Source organism: Nannospalax galili, unplaced genomic scaffold (genome assembly GCF_000622305.1).
Source record: "Nannospalax galili isolate Female #2095 unplaced genomic scaffold, S.galili_v1.0 scaffold514, whole genome shotgun sequence".
In the NCBI taxonomy this organism is placed as follows: domain Eukaryota; kingdom Metazoa; phylum Chordata; class Mammalia; order Rodentia; family Spalacidae; genus Nannospalax; species Nannospalax galili.
In genome coordinates, this window is record NW_008336076.1 from 454,439 (window position 1) to 470,590 (window position 16,152).

At 35.6% G+C, this 16,152-nt stretch overlaps 1 protein-coding gene across 2 annotated transcripts in view; it reads left to right on the forward strand.

Moving 5' to 3' along the window:
• Positions 1 to 16,152, forward strand: part of LOC103732330 (sodium channel protein type 1 subunit alpha) — a 202,892-nt gene that overhangs the window by 136,569 nt on the left and 50,171 nt on the right. Inside the window, exons 11-17 of one of the 2 annotated variants that reach the window (XM_008830884.2) lie at positions 1,040 to 1,324; positions 2,507 to 2,887; positions 4,161 to 4,293; positions 5,043 to 5,281; positions 6,630 to 6,803; positions 7,934 to 8,290; positions 10,644 to 11,126. In XM_008830884.2, coding sequence (XP_008829106.1) covers positions 1,040 to 1,324; positions 2,507 to 2,887; positions 4,161 to 4,293; positions 5,043 to 5,281; positions 6,630 to 6,803; positions 7,934 to 8,290; positions 10,644 to 11,126 — 2,052 coding nt within the window. The remainder of the gene's footprint in view (positions 1 to 1,039; positions 1,325 to 2,506; positions 2,888 to 4,160; positions 4,294 to 5,042; positions 5,282 to 6,629; positions 6,804 to 7,933; positions 8,291 to 10,643; positions 11,127 to 16,152) is intronic. The other variant, XM_008830891.1, reaches the window with a different exon arrangement.

Consider the following 16,152-nt stretch of genomic DNA (forward strand, 5'->3'; position numbering starts at 1 on the left):
AGGCATGGATGTTTGATTACTTTTAAAGTGTTCACTCATCCAGTGGCATCAAATAGGCATGAAAGCATCACTGGTAACATGGAGGTTAGGTACTCAAAGAGGTTACTTGTTCTTATAGTGAGGGGTCAATTCACCCCTTGCAATTATTGGTGAAACTCTGTCCCATCACCCCCATGTTCCCTTTCTTTTTCTAATTGTAACATACCTATTCACTGTCTTTATTTTAAAATGAGTTCATTCAGGTATGTTAATTTATTTGCTGTGGTTCTGTCCTGAGGGTATTGTGGGAACAATGATAACTAAAAAGTGCTGGTTTCATACCAGAACAAGCTATGACCGCAAAACATGGCTTTTTTTTTTTTTTTCTGAAAATCTTGTGACTTGTAAAAGCCAGCGTTGAGTTGAAGATGGTTGGAGCAGTTTTTGGAGAACTGAACCTCTTAGCTTGCTCAGCAGAAAGCCATCAACCCTCTCTCTTTCTTATGGATATAGTATGGAGAAGTGAGGAAAGGATTGTATTCATCCTTGATAACTTTGATGGTTAATATGTGGAAGGCATTGAAAAGTTTCGGTAACTGGAGAGAGGATCCAAAGCTAGTTATCTCACTCCTGATTTTGGAAGCAGCTTGAGTAACTCCTCAGCTTCTCTTCCATGTTCCTTCCAGTTTATTTTTCAGACAAATGAAGATAATGCCAATTAAATACCGATTTCTAGAATAAATCAAGACCTACATGGTGGTTTATCAGTTTATGTTCCTGTTGATGTTCCATGAATCTTTTTGAATATGTGGTCTTCACAGCACAACACAGACATAATAAATATCACCATGGACAAAACTAGATTATATCTGAAAGTCATCATTACTAAAAAGGAAGAAAAAGAAATTCCCTTTATATTTAGAAAGCATCTTCTATGTGATATTAGCCTAGTCTGCTAAATGTACTTAGTAAATTATGTGCAAACACTTGAGTAATTAAAAAAATATTAAAAAAAAAATCTTCTGCAGCACCAAGCTGAAACTGTCTTTCCTCATTATAGCAAGCAGCAGCTGCAACAGCCTCAGAACATTCTAGAGAGCCCAGTGCAGCAGGCAGGCTCTCAGATAGCTCATCCGAAGCCTCCAAGTTGAGTTCCAAGAGTGCTAAGGAAAGACGAAATCGGAGAAAGAAAAGGAAACAGAAAGAGCAGTCTGGTGGAGAAGAGAAGGATGAAGACGAGTTCCACAAATCTGAATCCGAAGACAGCATCAGGAGGAAAGGATTTCCTTTCTCCATAGAAGGGAACCGATTGACATATGAAAAGAGGTACTCTTCCCCACACCAGGTAGGCACTGCTGAGTTCACTGATGCATGGATCAAAGAGAGATTGTTGAAGAGGGGGAGAATTGAAACAGGAATTTTCAGCAACTGAACGGACCATCATTGTATTATATTTAAAACTATCCTTTCTCCATTTGATTAAGTGAAAGTTTTACTACACTCCACACATACATAAGTCTGCTCTTAGATGCAGTTGAAATAATGCTGAATTGGAAATCAGGAGAACTGGATTTTCTTTTTTAAATTATTTATTATTTTATTTTATGTGTAAGAGTGTTTTGCCTAAGTGCACCTGTGTTATGCACTGCCTACAGAGGTTAGAAAAGGGCATTGGTTTCTCCTGGAACTGGTGTGACAGATGACTGTTAGCTGCCATATGGGTGCTAGAAACTGAACCCAGGTCCTCTGTAAGAGCAGCCAGTGCTCTTAACCACTGAGCTCTCTCTCCAGCCCCGAGAACTGGATTTTCATTCGGCACTGCCTTCTAGCTATTGTCTATAATTAACGATATTTAATCTTCTGATCCTCAGCTTTTCTAACAACAATAAGGAAATGTAGTGAAAGGATTAGCTAATCAGTAATGTGTCTTTGGTTATTTTAATGATTTTATGTTGGTTTTTTTTCCCCATAACTCCTTTACAACTTGTTTTATATGCTTCTGAAAATATTGGTCATGGTTAAATTTGTTGAAAAGTGCATCATTCAGAATTTCAAAATTTTTAAGTTCAAGTTTAAAATCGCTATATTTTATAGGTAAAATAATAATAGTAAAGTGACTCTATAAAGGTGAACTAAAACAATTTGTGAAAGTTACTGTTCGGATTCCTTAAAAAGAAAGAGCAATGAAAAATAAATGTGGTCTTGTTAAGGTCTTGCCATCTCTGTTCCCTGACCATTGACTGTGTCCACATAGGATTTTTCTGTTTAAACCTGATGTGGGATTTTTTTTCCCCACTATCTTTAGGTTGCACTGCTACACCTCGCCATTTTTTAATACTAATGACTGGAAACCTCACTGTACAAAACTAGGTTAATTTCATCTGAATGCCTATAGAATGTTAATCAGAAGGAATGTGCCCCATTCTCTAATGAATGATGAAATTTCCTTCAAGTTAGTCTTGCAAAATGATTTCAAAGGGCTGTTTTAATGCCATTTTACTTTTTATTGTTTGCTTTAAACTTTTAGTCCTTGTTGAGCATCCGTGGCTCCCTATTTTCTCCAAGGCGAAATAGCAGGACAAGTCTTTTCAGCTTTAGAGGGCGAGCAAAGGATGTGGGATCCGAAAATGACTTTGCTGATGATGAGCACAGCACCTTTGAGGATAACGAGAGCCGAAGAGATTCCTTGTTTGTGCCTCGACGACATGGAGAGCGCCGCAATAGTAACCTAAGTCAAACCAGCAGGTCATCCCGAATGCTGGCAGTGTTTCCAGCGAATGGGAAGATGCACAGCACGGTGGATTGCAATGGTGTAGTTTCCTTGGTTGGTGGACCCTCAGTTCCTACGTCGCCTGTTGGACAGCTTCTGCCAGAGGTGATAATAGATAAGCCAGCTACTGATGACAATGTAAGAAAGTTTTAAATAGTTTAGGCATGGCTGGCCATGATTGCTGCACCAGCCAGTGTTTCTACAGAATGGAACTCTTGAGAATGATACCTGGTTGGTCGAGCTGAGAATGCACCTGCATCTTGTAATACCTTTTATAGACTAATCATTTAAACACTAAACCCTCTGCACTCTCTTGCACAAACTTGAATGCATTACTTATTGAACACGCTAAGGATTAATTAGACAATAATTACTGCCTTGAATGATTTGCTATATACCCACACTGAATTTAGATGTTGAAACATCCTCTAAGGCCCTGGTATAAAAGTAGTTATGTAACCCTTCTCTTTAAGTGTAAAGGGTGTATAGTAAATCTTTCCACCAGATTCTTCAGAATATCTGTGCTTTAGTTGAAATTTTCAAAAACATTGTGCATAGATAGCTCCATCATTACCTCAAATTTCCAGTTCCCATATTTATCTTACTGAAAATGCTGATATAGGTCTTTTCAAAACTAATCCACGTTAAAGGACACCAATAATTATCATTACAAACAGATAAAATAACTGTATACAAAAAGGTGTATTATGTGTTTATGAATGTACATACATACTAGAAATTCCTAAACAAAGGCTGCCTCTTATTAAACCACTCACTCACTTGGAAATATATCAGCATGAGGAGGCATGACTAAGCCAGTATTAGATGACTTATTGCTTTAGTACCCTGGATGAAACTGTTGTCCTTGCAGCCATGGTGTGGTTTTGTTGTTGTGGTTGTTGTTGTTGTGGTGGTGGTGGTTTTTTTTTGTTTTTTGGGTTTTTTTTATAACATTTCTGTTGTCAATGATTATCCATGTCTTATGTCTGGAAAATGAGATGGCAGCTAAATGTGTTATAGTCTTTGGTATTTCCTTAAAATGAAATAGCTACCTTCTCAGAAATGAAATTGCTTGATCCCTTATATGACTTTTTAAGTTACTAAGTTTTAATTGTTAATTCATAAATAAAACTGTTAAATACATCTGCAAAAAATTTTGCCAGTCACATAAGATATAATAATGCCACATTTCATAAAATTATAAAATCAAGGGATCAAAAACTTCAAATTTTCCTTTATGACTAAATGGTTAACAGTTTGAACATTCCAGGTTAATGATCCAATAAGTCACCAGTATCTGCCACACCAGTAAAGTATGAAGATGCATGATGCATGTTCATGAAAATCACCATTTATTTGTTTACCATGCTGCTCAAGTTAATGATTTAACACATCAGCATTTTCTTTACAGGGGACAACCACAGAAACTGAAATGAGAAAGAGAAGGTCAAGTTCTTTCCATGTTTCCATGGACTTTCTAGAAGATCCATCCCAAAGGCAAAGAGCAATGAGTATAGCCAGCATCTTAACAAACACTGTAGAAGGTTTGTATCAAATTCCCCTTCTGTCTCAGTTTTTCAATAAATCTGCATTATCTTCTTTTAACAACTATTTCTACTTCTGTGTTGGAAACTGTATTCTCAGAAGAAAAGACTTGGCCTTAGTATTAGATGTGCTCATGCATTCTAAAGCTTTGAAAACTAAATTCAATGGTACTAAACTCTGAAGTCTTAATTTCTTGGTTCTGTGTGGAAACTGTTAGAGGTTTCTAATCCCATTACTCATAGAACCCCTTTGTTCTGCTAGCTTCAGACTTTGGCAGCTCTGTCTCTTCCAGCATCATTTTAAATACTTTTAGGATTAGAGAGAGGAGTAAGTCATTTTCACAAAATAAAAGCAAATCACAAATATGATTCTTGATCAATTAATTCCAGCCTTAACTCTTACAAAAATGTAGCCAGTCATTAACACTGGACTACAGAGTGCATTACCCCAAACAATGTTCCTATAAAAACTTCATTTAAAAGACTAACCACATTACTTGAGACCAAATTCTGAGTAACAGTGTACATGCAGAATAGAAGAAACTGGTTTTTTTCTTATCTCCACTCTATGTGCAAGTCCAATGACTATCTTTAGGAGCCTAAAGTACCTCGATATTATGTTTATCAAGTAGTTGACTTTGTAGCAAATACAAATGTGCCTACTACTGGAAATATGCTTAATAGGACTGAAATATATATTTGCATAAATATATAAAATAATCACTTAATACTGTTTTTTTTTAATCTAGAACTTGAAGAATCCAGACAGAAATGCCCACCCTGTTGGTATAAGTTCTCCAACATATTCTTAATTTGGGACTGTTCTCCATATTGGTTAAAAGTAAAACATATTGTCAACTTGGTTGTAATGGACCCATTTGTTGATCTGGCCATCACCATCTGTATTGTATTAAATACACTTTTCATGGCCATGGAGCACTACCCCATGACAGATCATTTCAACAATGTGCTTACAGTAGGAAACCTGGTAAGCATATTGGAAGGTAAATGTGTTCAGTCTTCAAATTTTCTGTTTGAGAAACTCTTCACTACATTTAATATCTTAAAGCATTCTGTCAACCACAATTCCTACATCTATGGAAATTATATCTAACTGGCTATGTAATGCTTTTTGCCAAAAATAATGATCCTTAATGTTTATGCAAAAACTGAGATAAACGTGATGAAATTATTGACATAATGGAATTGAGAATAAAATTATAAATAACACTAGTAAGAAATGCATAGGTCTACAATGATATCTAAAAAGTCAATGATGATTTTCCTGTTTTCAAAATATAGAAGTTCATAATTTAAGGAAGCATTTTTCTTTTAAATGATATATCACATTACCCTAGCTAGAAGATTTTGAAAAGTTGTGGCTTATTCTTTTTCATTCTTTCAAGAAATGATTTAGCAACTCAAAATGTCTCCTATCATTTCTGCTCTAGGGTCTAGGCATTCTATGAACTGTTTTATACATCTGTTCTAGATCCAAGTCATAATATACTACAAGTTCCCAGTATATTTTGTATATAATATGATTAGCAAGTCCTTTTAGGCAAAAGTTGTCATTTATGTTGTCCTTTTTCACTTTAAAACAGACATTATTAAAATGTTTGCCAGCTGACTCAACTTAGAAGTATTAGTTTTTGTTTGACAAAAGAAACTTTATCTTAAGTATTGCATGTATTTATAATATTTATTTGATCTGAAGTTTAGTGTTTTTGGTCATAAAGGAAATAAAACTATGTATGATATCCTGAAATGTATAATTTCTTGTTTTTAAGCTCTACTATTTGTATTACAGGAGTATACTTTTCATGTGTGTAACCAATAATGATAGTAAAGCCCATGTTATAGCAACAGATGCACATGTGCCATAACTATTTGACTTGAAGGAAACAGGTATAATTTTATAGATAAAAAGAACTTTTCATGGGCAAAATCTTGTCAGTATCTGTGCTATGTGAGATCTGGAGAAAAAGTAATTTTAATGTGATAAGAAAGCTGTCAAAATTGTACATTAGCACTCAAGTTCTAGTTTAGACATTTTCTAGTTGGATGATATTGGGTGTAACTGTTTTGTACATCTTGTGACATTGGTTTCTTTACCTGTAATGAAATAATTATGATATTTACAGTAGTTGTTGGAGCTTCTGTGAGGATAATATGGTAAACTAATATACATGAGTCTTATCAACTAAACATGACTCTACAAAGTTATTGAACCATTATTCTAAAAGTAGTGTAAACATTTTATTCTAAGAGCAAATATAATGTCATTTTATTTATCGTTACCTGATAGAATTTGAGTAATTTTGTTTTGATCTTAGGTTTTCACTGGGATCTTTACAGCAGAAATGTTTCTGAAAATTATTGCCATGGATCCTTACTATTATTTCCAAGAAGGCTGGAATATCTTTGATGGTTTCATTGTGACACTTAGCCTGGTAGAACTTGGTCTCGCCAATGTGGAAGGATTATCAGTCCTCCGTTCATTCCGACTGGTAAAAAAGCAAGATAGCAATCATTTTTTCCAAGCTTTTCCAATATGTTCTTGCATAGTGCTGCTATAGACTTTGCTACACAATCATTAGCATTTTAATATTTTGTGTAACTTTGCATTGTTTAAAAACTGCTCCTAAAAGGGAAAAAGTTATTACCAGTTATTAATAAAATTTTTTTCCTAAAAAGTAGTCATCTAAACCTTATTATTGTCAATTATTGTTTTGCAGCACTAAGAATAAAACCCATGACACTGCACGTTTTGCCCTGAGCTGTGTCTCTAGCACCAGTCATACAAATGCTAATGTGTTTTTCAGTCGCCACATTGACTAATTATTGTTTCTTATGACTAATTCAATTAATATTTAAATCATAAGCAGTATCTTTATACAAATGCTCCATATTTTAATAACTTGAAAATATAAATAGCCCTTTGTAGCAGTGGTTAATATTCAGACACAAGATATGTATGAAATTCTATTTCTGGAAAACATATTCTCTCCAAAAATTTAAAAAGTGAAAGTTTGTAGGATTAGTAAACATATACATTCATTCATATACATACCCTTGCCAATCAAGAAAATAATTATGGAACCAGAAAAAATTTCCAGGTTTTCAATAAGTGTATATTTATCTATAACACTATACCATGGCAGCATTAACGAATAATTAATTTTTTTCTATTTGTGTCAGGGCTCACAGTAACGTCACTTAGAACCTTTGTGACAAGAATCTTTTGGCTGAAATTATTCAGATGTTTCTATGATAGTGTGAGGCTCCCTAGCTCTCAGATAAATTAAAGAACGCAGTTTCCAAATAATCATTAAGTTCTCTTTCAAAGAAGATAATAGACATAATTAAAATATGGAAAAACTAGATTCTTCCTAAGGATCCAAATATTAGCCATGACTCTAAGAGAGCTAAGGCAAGAAAATGTAAGAGGTTTGTTTTCGTTATAGGGGTTTCATGCTAGAGGTGGACCTCAGAGCCTAAACCATGCTAGGGCATGTCCTGCCCATGAATCACACACCCTGCTCTAAGAGATTTAACTTTAATCATTTCTTAGTAAGCCTCAACAAAATTAATACTGGTAAAGATCATAACCGTGTGTTTAATCTGTTTTCTTTTTTAGCTCCGAGTCTTCAAGTTGGCAAAATCCTGGCCCACGCTGAATATGCTGATAAAGATCATCGGCAATTCTGTGGGGGCTCTGGGAAACCTCACCCTGGTGTTGGCCATCATCGTCTTCATTTTTGCTGTGGTCGGCATGCAGCTCTTTGGCAAAAGTTACAAAGATTGTGTCTGCAAAATCGCCAGTGACTGCACGCTCCCGCGCTGGCACATGAATGACTTCTTCCACTCCTTTCTGATTGTATTCCGTGTGCTTTGTGGAGAGTGGATAGAGACCATGTGGGACTGCATGGAGGTCGCTGGCCAAGCTATGTGCCTTACTGTCTTCATGATGGTTATGGTGATTGGGAACCTTGTGGTATGTACCGAAATAAGATCTATATTTCAAAAATATATTAATAACAGTAGAGTGAGGATCATTTTTTAATATTTTATTGAAGTTTTGTCTATTTCTTACACATCATAATCATCTTTATATCTCATGCCCTATCAGCACCCTCCCACTGGATTTCATGTATTCTTTCATTTTTGTTAAAGCCTATAGAGTCAAATTAGTGTCCCCTGATATCCCTCAGTGCAAGTTCATCCACTGGGGTCTAGTGAGCCTATCTAGAGTTACTCCCTTAAAGATCAGCCTTTCCTCACCCAATAGGAATCAGGTGCCCAATAGTTCTTCAGTTAAGATTGGGACCTGTTGTCCAGTTCCAGAGTTCTATGCTAAGTTTTTGTCTGCATGAATTTGCATGATTCCTATACATGCTGACACCATTGTTGTAAGTTCATATGCACAATGTCCTAGGATCCTGGAGGACTCTATTTCCATATGATCATGCATCTCCTCCCCTAGCTCTTACAGTCTTTCCACCCTCTCTCTCACAATGGTCCCTGAGCCCTCAGTTTATTGCCCTCTGTTGCATGACACAGCTTCATTGATGATAGTTGAGAGATGCATTAGTGTTCTCTCTACCCCTTGTTCCACTATGTTCCATGAGCCATAGGTGTAGAAGTTCCATTGTACATGTGTCATTTACTGTTGGGCATTTCACAGACACTTCCTTTCTGTGTGTGACCAGTTGTGGAACTCCATAATATTCTCTATTGTAAAAGAAGCTTCCTTGGTTGAATGGTGAATGGCATATTTGTCTGTAAAGAGAAGGAACCATACTTAGCATATAGTAGGAAATTACATTTGTCTAGGAAAGTGAAAGCCTTAGATTTTTTCTCTAAGGCCTATGACCTCTCGGCCATGTATATTTGGCTATGTTTACAGTACCACACATGAGTTCCCTCCCATTGAACAGACTTTAAGTCCAATTAAGTAGCTGTTGATTATTTCCAAGATAAAAGTGCCACTATTTTCCCAATGCAGTTTGCTATGCTAGACATTGTTGTGGTTTTAGACCTTAAATCTGCTGTTGGACCATCCATTGATGCTCTTCCTTAGTAGCTTGCATAGTGCTCTCCAAAACTATGAGAGTTAGCCTTCAGGGAGGTGTCTTTCCAAATCAGTTCCATTTCCATTGCTTCAAGTCCTTTGTCCAAAGAATGTCATCTCTTCAGCAATAGGGTCTTACCTTCAAGTCCTGGGAGGCAATTAGGGCTGTGGCAATAGCCTGTGTAATTTTGGAAGTTTCTTGGACTACCCTGGCCAACAACTTGAAGGGAGGTTTCTCCTGTCTGACACTGTTTCTAGTTATTGGTTTAACTAATTCTCTAATAGCGCCATTCAAAATAAAGGATGAGTAATGATTTTACATTTGATTTTGAGATCATCCTAGTTGAGTAATCCTTCTCTCTCTCAGATTTGAATATTACTGTTCATAGCATAGGCACACAAATAATTAAGGTACATACATTAATGTACCAGTCTCATGGAAATAGTAAGAATTACTTATAAAGAGTTCTAGTTAGTCAACAGTAAGATACGATACAAAAAGTATAAATAACAAATGTCAATGCATGTTTTAAGGACTTACGATTTTAATCCCAAATTTAGCCATAATTGTGATTTTTCAATTAACATCCAACCAAAAATAGTTACCAAAAAAACTGCAAAAGACATTTAAATATGTAATTACAAGTAAAATATTTTTTTAAGTTTAGAATATTTACCTAGTATACAAGTAAATCTATTTTATTTACTCATTCAAACTCTTCATTTTATAAATAGGAAAACTTGAGAACAATAGGAAGAATGCTTTTTTAATATCTTATTTATTATTTTTATTTTATGTGTATGAGCGCTATGCCTGCATGTAGGTAAGTGCACCTGTGTCGTGCAATGCCTGTGGAGAACAGAAAATGCTGTTGGATCTTCTGCAACTGGAGTTACAGACAGTTGTTAGCTGCCATGTGGGTGCTGGGATTTGAACATCAGGTCATCTGCAAGAACAGTCAGTGTTCTTAACTGCTGAGCCATATCTCCTGCCCCAGGAAGAATACTTTTATCTAAGGATGCATTGTAACATACCTATGCAACCATATCACGAATTCAGAGCACCCAACACTTTTTTGTCAGTGTTGAGTGTTGAACCCAGGGCCTCATGCATGTATGGCTTGTGTCTCATGCCCACCCAACTGCTAATGACTCTACTGTGCTCTTTCTTTCTCTTATGGTTTTAGAGCGTTTCCTCCAGGCTTAGGGGAATAAGTTATCAGTGTATGTTCTTTTTATTGTGGTGAACTTTTAACAATGTCTCTATTTTTTTAAGGTCCTGAACCTCTTTCTAGCCTTGCTTCTGAGTTCATTCAGTGCAGACAACCTTGCAGCCACTGATGATGACAATGAAATGAACAATCTTCAGATTGCTGTGGACAGGATGCACAAGGGAATAGCTTATGTAAAGAGAAAAATCTATGAGTTTATTCAGCAATCTTTTGTTAGGAAACAAAAGATCTTAGATGAAATTAAACCACTTGATGATCTAAACAACAGAAAAGAAAATTGTATGTCCAACCACACAACAGAAATTGGGAAAGATCTTGACTATCTTAAAGATGTAAATGGAACCACAAGTGGCATAGGAACAGGCAGCAGCGTTGAAAAGTACATCATCGATGAGAGTGATTACATGTCATTCATAAACAATCCCAGTCTCACGGTGACTGTACCAATTGCTGTGGGAGAGTCTGACTTTGAAAACTTAAACACAGAAGACTTTAGCAGTGAATCAGATCTAGAAGAAAGCAAAGAGGTAAGATTCTATAAATGTGGGGAAGTAAATTTTTATTAGTATGTGTGTATATATATGAATTGTTCTGCTTATATTTATGATTATGTATTTTTCCATTTAGAACTTTTTGGGCATCATTTACATTTCTATTTTATTTGGTAATCAAAGATTTAAATCCATGGAGATGATTGATAAATCATGGCATAACATACTGATATGTGAGTTTCTCATCCTTAATAAAGATTATCTATTATATGATAATAAATAGTGAATGAAAAAATATTATTATAAGGCTACTAACTCCCTATAATTAACTAAAATGTAATTTTTCAGAAAAGAAGATGCTAGCTTTGGATATTTTAGCTCATGTAAATGATAAGAGGTGGACCCCAGTCTTGATCCTGGGGTCTTTGTCTATAAGTTTTTTTTTCCTATCTTCCTTTATATTACCTTAGCTCAACTCCATAGAATACAACTATCAGAAGAAATAGTCCCTTTAATCACTCCCATTAAAAGTACATTATGTTATATCTGATTCTACTTAGACTACCATAACACTATTCTATGAACTGGATGGCTTACACAGCCAAAATTTATTTATTCACAGTTCTGTAGAAGGTAACACATAAGACTACAGTACCAGTAGGGTTGGCATCTGGTGAGGGCTAGTTTCCTGGGTTGTAGATGACTACCTTCTCACTATGTCTTCATAGGACCTGTCTGTGGAGTGTAAATAACCAAAAGAGGTCTGTTGTCTCTTTCTGAGCATGTAAGGGCAACACTAGAATACATTAGAGCTTCATGATTCATTTGGTCTATATCACACACTCATAGAATTTGCCTTCAAATACAGCCACACTGAGAGTTAGAACTTCAGCATTTGAATTTGGAACAGAGTGAATCCATAGGATTCTATTTATAGATATTAAGCTGAGATGTTACTGGATATTCTGGCTGTCCATGACTTATAATGAATGGACTTACTATTTTTCAACTTTACATTGGTGTGAAAATGATATGCAGTCAGAGAAACTGTCCCGGGAATTTTTCATTTTGATGTTTTTCTAAGTAAGCTATGTGCAATATTCTGTGCTGCTGGACAGAAGCAGCGAGCCACAGCTTTCATGAGAGTAAATACCCACTCTGTTCCAGTGTATCTGTGGCTAGCTGTGGTATTCAATAGATTGTATACACTTAATGCATTTTTTCACTTAGAACATTTTCAATTTACAATAGGCTTATTGGAATATAATGCTACTTCATGTTGAAGAAAAACTTTACAAGATGATTCAAAAACACTCTAAAACAAAGAATATATGCTTTTATAGTAGTCTTGAAAATAGCAAAGCACAGTCAGGCATGGTGGTTCAAACCTTTAATCCCAGCACTTGGGAGGCAAAGGCAGCAGATCTCTGAGAGAGAAAGGTCAGCCTGAGCTACATAGCATGCTCTGTTCCAGCTGGGGTAACAAGGAGACCCTATCTAAAAAAGCAAAGAACAAAAATAGTAATGCTTTAAAAGATTACATGGTCTAGATATTTTAAAGACATCAATATTCCAAAGACATTTGATTCCTAATAAAATTCTAAGTGCATATCACCATGTTCAAGGGAAACCACAGTGTGTTGTGATAGTTAGTTGCCCACGGTAGATACTGCGGGCATAAGACTTAATTTGAGTTTTTGAAAATGCCCATTTAAAGATGATCCAAGCTTTTGTCAAAAGGTCTTTGACTCATGTTGGTAATTCCCCCTTTTAGGAGTAAGGACTGATATCAGATTTAACAATGGCTGCATTAAGATAGCTCAGGATTTTTCGAACAAAGAGGAAAGGAAAGGAAATAGTTCAGAGGGTTGTTAGAGGATAGATCCTGATGACCTTTCTCATGTCCATGGCAATGGATTTAGGAGAAGAAAAGATGTTTTATTTCTACAAAGCATTGCTGAATTTTCAAAGTTTTCTATGTGAATATTATCTTAGTTCAAACTTTGTTCATTTGGGACTTGGTTTTTGCTAAAACACTAGACAGAGACTGAAAATAAAATGTCAACTGGGCATAGTGGCTCATGACTACAATCTCATAGGAGGTGGAAGCAGGAAGATCAGCAATTCAATGTCTCAGTTATATAGCAAACTCAAGGGCAGCCTCATATCCACAAGACCATGTCTAAAAGCAAGAATATCAACAAAAACATCATATGTATGAAATTGGTTCTGAAATTCTGAAAAAAATAATTTACCAAAATTCTTTCTAGTTTAGATTTCTTTGTCTTAAATTTTTAGACCTACATTTAATATTTGCTGAAGACGAATAGCCACTACCTGTTATCTATTGAATGAAGGAAAGAAGTTATTTTATTGTAAAGCCATTTATAAAAATACTTTTCCCACAAAGCTGAAGCATGATTCAAAATTGTATAGTATGTGTTTGTATCAATCAGGGATAAAAAGAACACTGGTCTCTATCAGGTGACTGTCCAGTGACATACTGGAGATAGTTCTGTTTCTTCATGCGTAAGTTAAAAATGGCAAATGTTAGAGCAGTAGAAACTTTGGAGATGCAATGCTTCCAAACTTACAAGTCATGACCCAGTTGGAGTAGAAAAGTCAGCTTATTTTGCCAGCAAAGTTTTAAATTTCAATAAAGTAGAATAGATCATGTCAAATTAACTTGCATATTGTGAAGAGCAGGGTTAGTAAATGAAGCTCTTGATTGCTGTACTAAAGTTTAATGCCCTGTCTAGTGTATCGTGCCTGAAGTCAGGACTTCTTACTTTTGAGAAACACTACTTCAGCCCTTTGAAGGCAGCGATCATCAAGCCTTCCTGATCACAGATAGACTTCTTTTTATGGCTTCTACAAATATAAGGAACAGAGCATGGGTAGTAACTATATACCTGGACTGATGCGTCTCATGAAGTAGCATATTTGATGATCGCTCTCCATCAGCATGCCTGTTTTTCATCTCATGTCATGACTTGCTGTACATATGAATACAGAGCAGGCAGTTACATCACACCTTGAAGCTCTTTCAACTCTCTAAACTCTTTATTGACACATAACAATTGGATACATATATAGGTATAATGTGATGTTTTAATGCGTATAACCATTAGCATAAAATGCAGTGTCTGAATTTACCCCTTCCACCTATTATTGCATTCCTAGCTAACCTCCTCATATCTCCCCCATCGCCTCCCCACATGTCCACCACCTGTACTCTCCTAGCCTCTAGGAGCCAATATTCTACTTTCAACTTCTGTGAGATTTGTTTTTAGACTCCACATGTAAGTGAGATCACACAGTATTTGCCTTCTGTGCCAGGGTTAGTTCACCTCCCTAATATCCTTCAGAGTCATTCATGTTGTCACAAATTTCATTTCACCCCTTCTAATTGCTAAAGAATATTGAATTCCATTTCTTTATCTTTTTATCTGTCAATGGACTCTTAGGTTGATTCCATGCCTTGACTATTGTGAATTACTCTAATCAACACAGATGTAGGTATTTCTTAATAATACTGATTTCATTTCTTTTCATTTTCCAATAATAGGATTGGTGAATCATATTGTAGCTCTATTTTTAGTTTTTTTTTTGAGGACATGTTATAGTTTTTCATACTGTTTTTACTAACTTACATGCTTAACTGAAGAATATAAAGTTCTTTCTCCATACCCTTTCCAGCATTTCTTGTCTTTAATAGCCATTAATAGTTAATAGTCATTCTAACAAGGTTGAATATCATATTACCACAACTTCAAAATATATTACAAGGCTATAATAACTGAAAGAACATGGCATTTATTATTATGCCAATATCATAATCACCTGAGCAAACAGACTGATTCTTAAATTGAGTTTTTAAGAGTGAGCTGGAACTTGGAAGACACTAGAACACCTAGCTGTCTATTAGAACCATCTGTCTCCCAGAACTGTGCAATGGACCTCTCTTGTGCCCTCAGCCTGTGCAGATGGAGGTGCCTTTCTCAATTTAATGCTGTCCAGGTGAGACTTTCTGATGATTGCATCGTTAGATTATAAGGGCTCTGAGCAACTAGAAAACACAAGTATTAGCTTATTCCTACATGACTCCTCCCCTGGCTCAAATGATCTATCAAATTGTATGCAGAAAAATATGCTACCCAACAGTCATTAAATATTAAAGTATTCCTAATAATTACTAAATCTAGCACTAGTCAAACACTTTTCCAGGGTAGACATCAAGGTGGAGGAATGTGCTATGAATTCTGCCCCCAAATATGTTAAACACAAATATTTGTATTGGTGATTAGATATAAAGCAACAAAAGAAATATAACATACTTAATTAACAGAATTGATATGCAAATAGTAAAGTGGAAACAAGAACTCTGTAAAATTACATTTTTAATTTTCAAGTTAAAAAACCAAAACTGCAGCTGAGAGTTACAATTTTCAATGTTAGAGTCATTTTGCTGAGCTGAGTGTAAAGGCTGATATTCCCTTGACATTGATTTTTAATACTAAATGATAATTTTTTGCACATTTTATTGAACTTTTGCATATTTCATATGAAATATCTTAATCACCTTTATAACCCCTCTCTCAACCACACCCTCCCATTGCCCCCAACTGGATTTCAGGCATTCTGTCATTAATATTAAGGCCTATCAAGGAGGTACCCAGACATCCCTCAGTGTAAGTTTATCCACTGGGGTCTAGTCAGCCTATCTAGAGTCATGCCTTTAAAGAAGATCAGTTCTCCCTCAACCGGCAGTAGTCAGGGGCCCAATAGTTCTTTGGCTAAGTTTGGGATCTGCTGCCCATTTCCCAATTTTATGCTGGGTTTTTGTTTACTTGAGTTTGCATGGGTCTTGTAAAAATACTAAATCTCAATAATGTCTTTTCTCTGATATTGTATTGTTACTTTGTTGAAACACTTTAGTATAGATCATTTTAATTTTTTATAAAATATTTTATTATTTTTATTTTATGTGTAAGAGTGTTTTGGCTGCATGTGTGTGAGTGTACCTGTGTCATGTAATGCTTGTGGCAATCAGAAAAGGGTA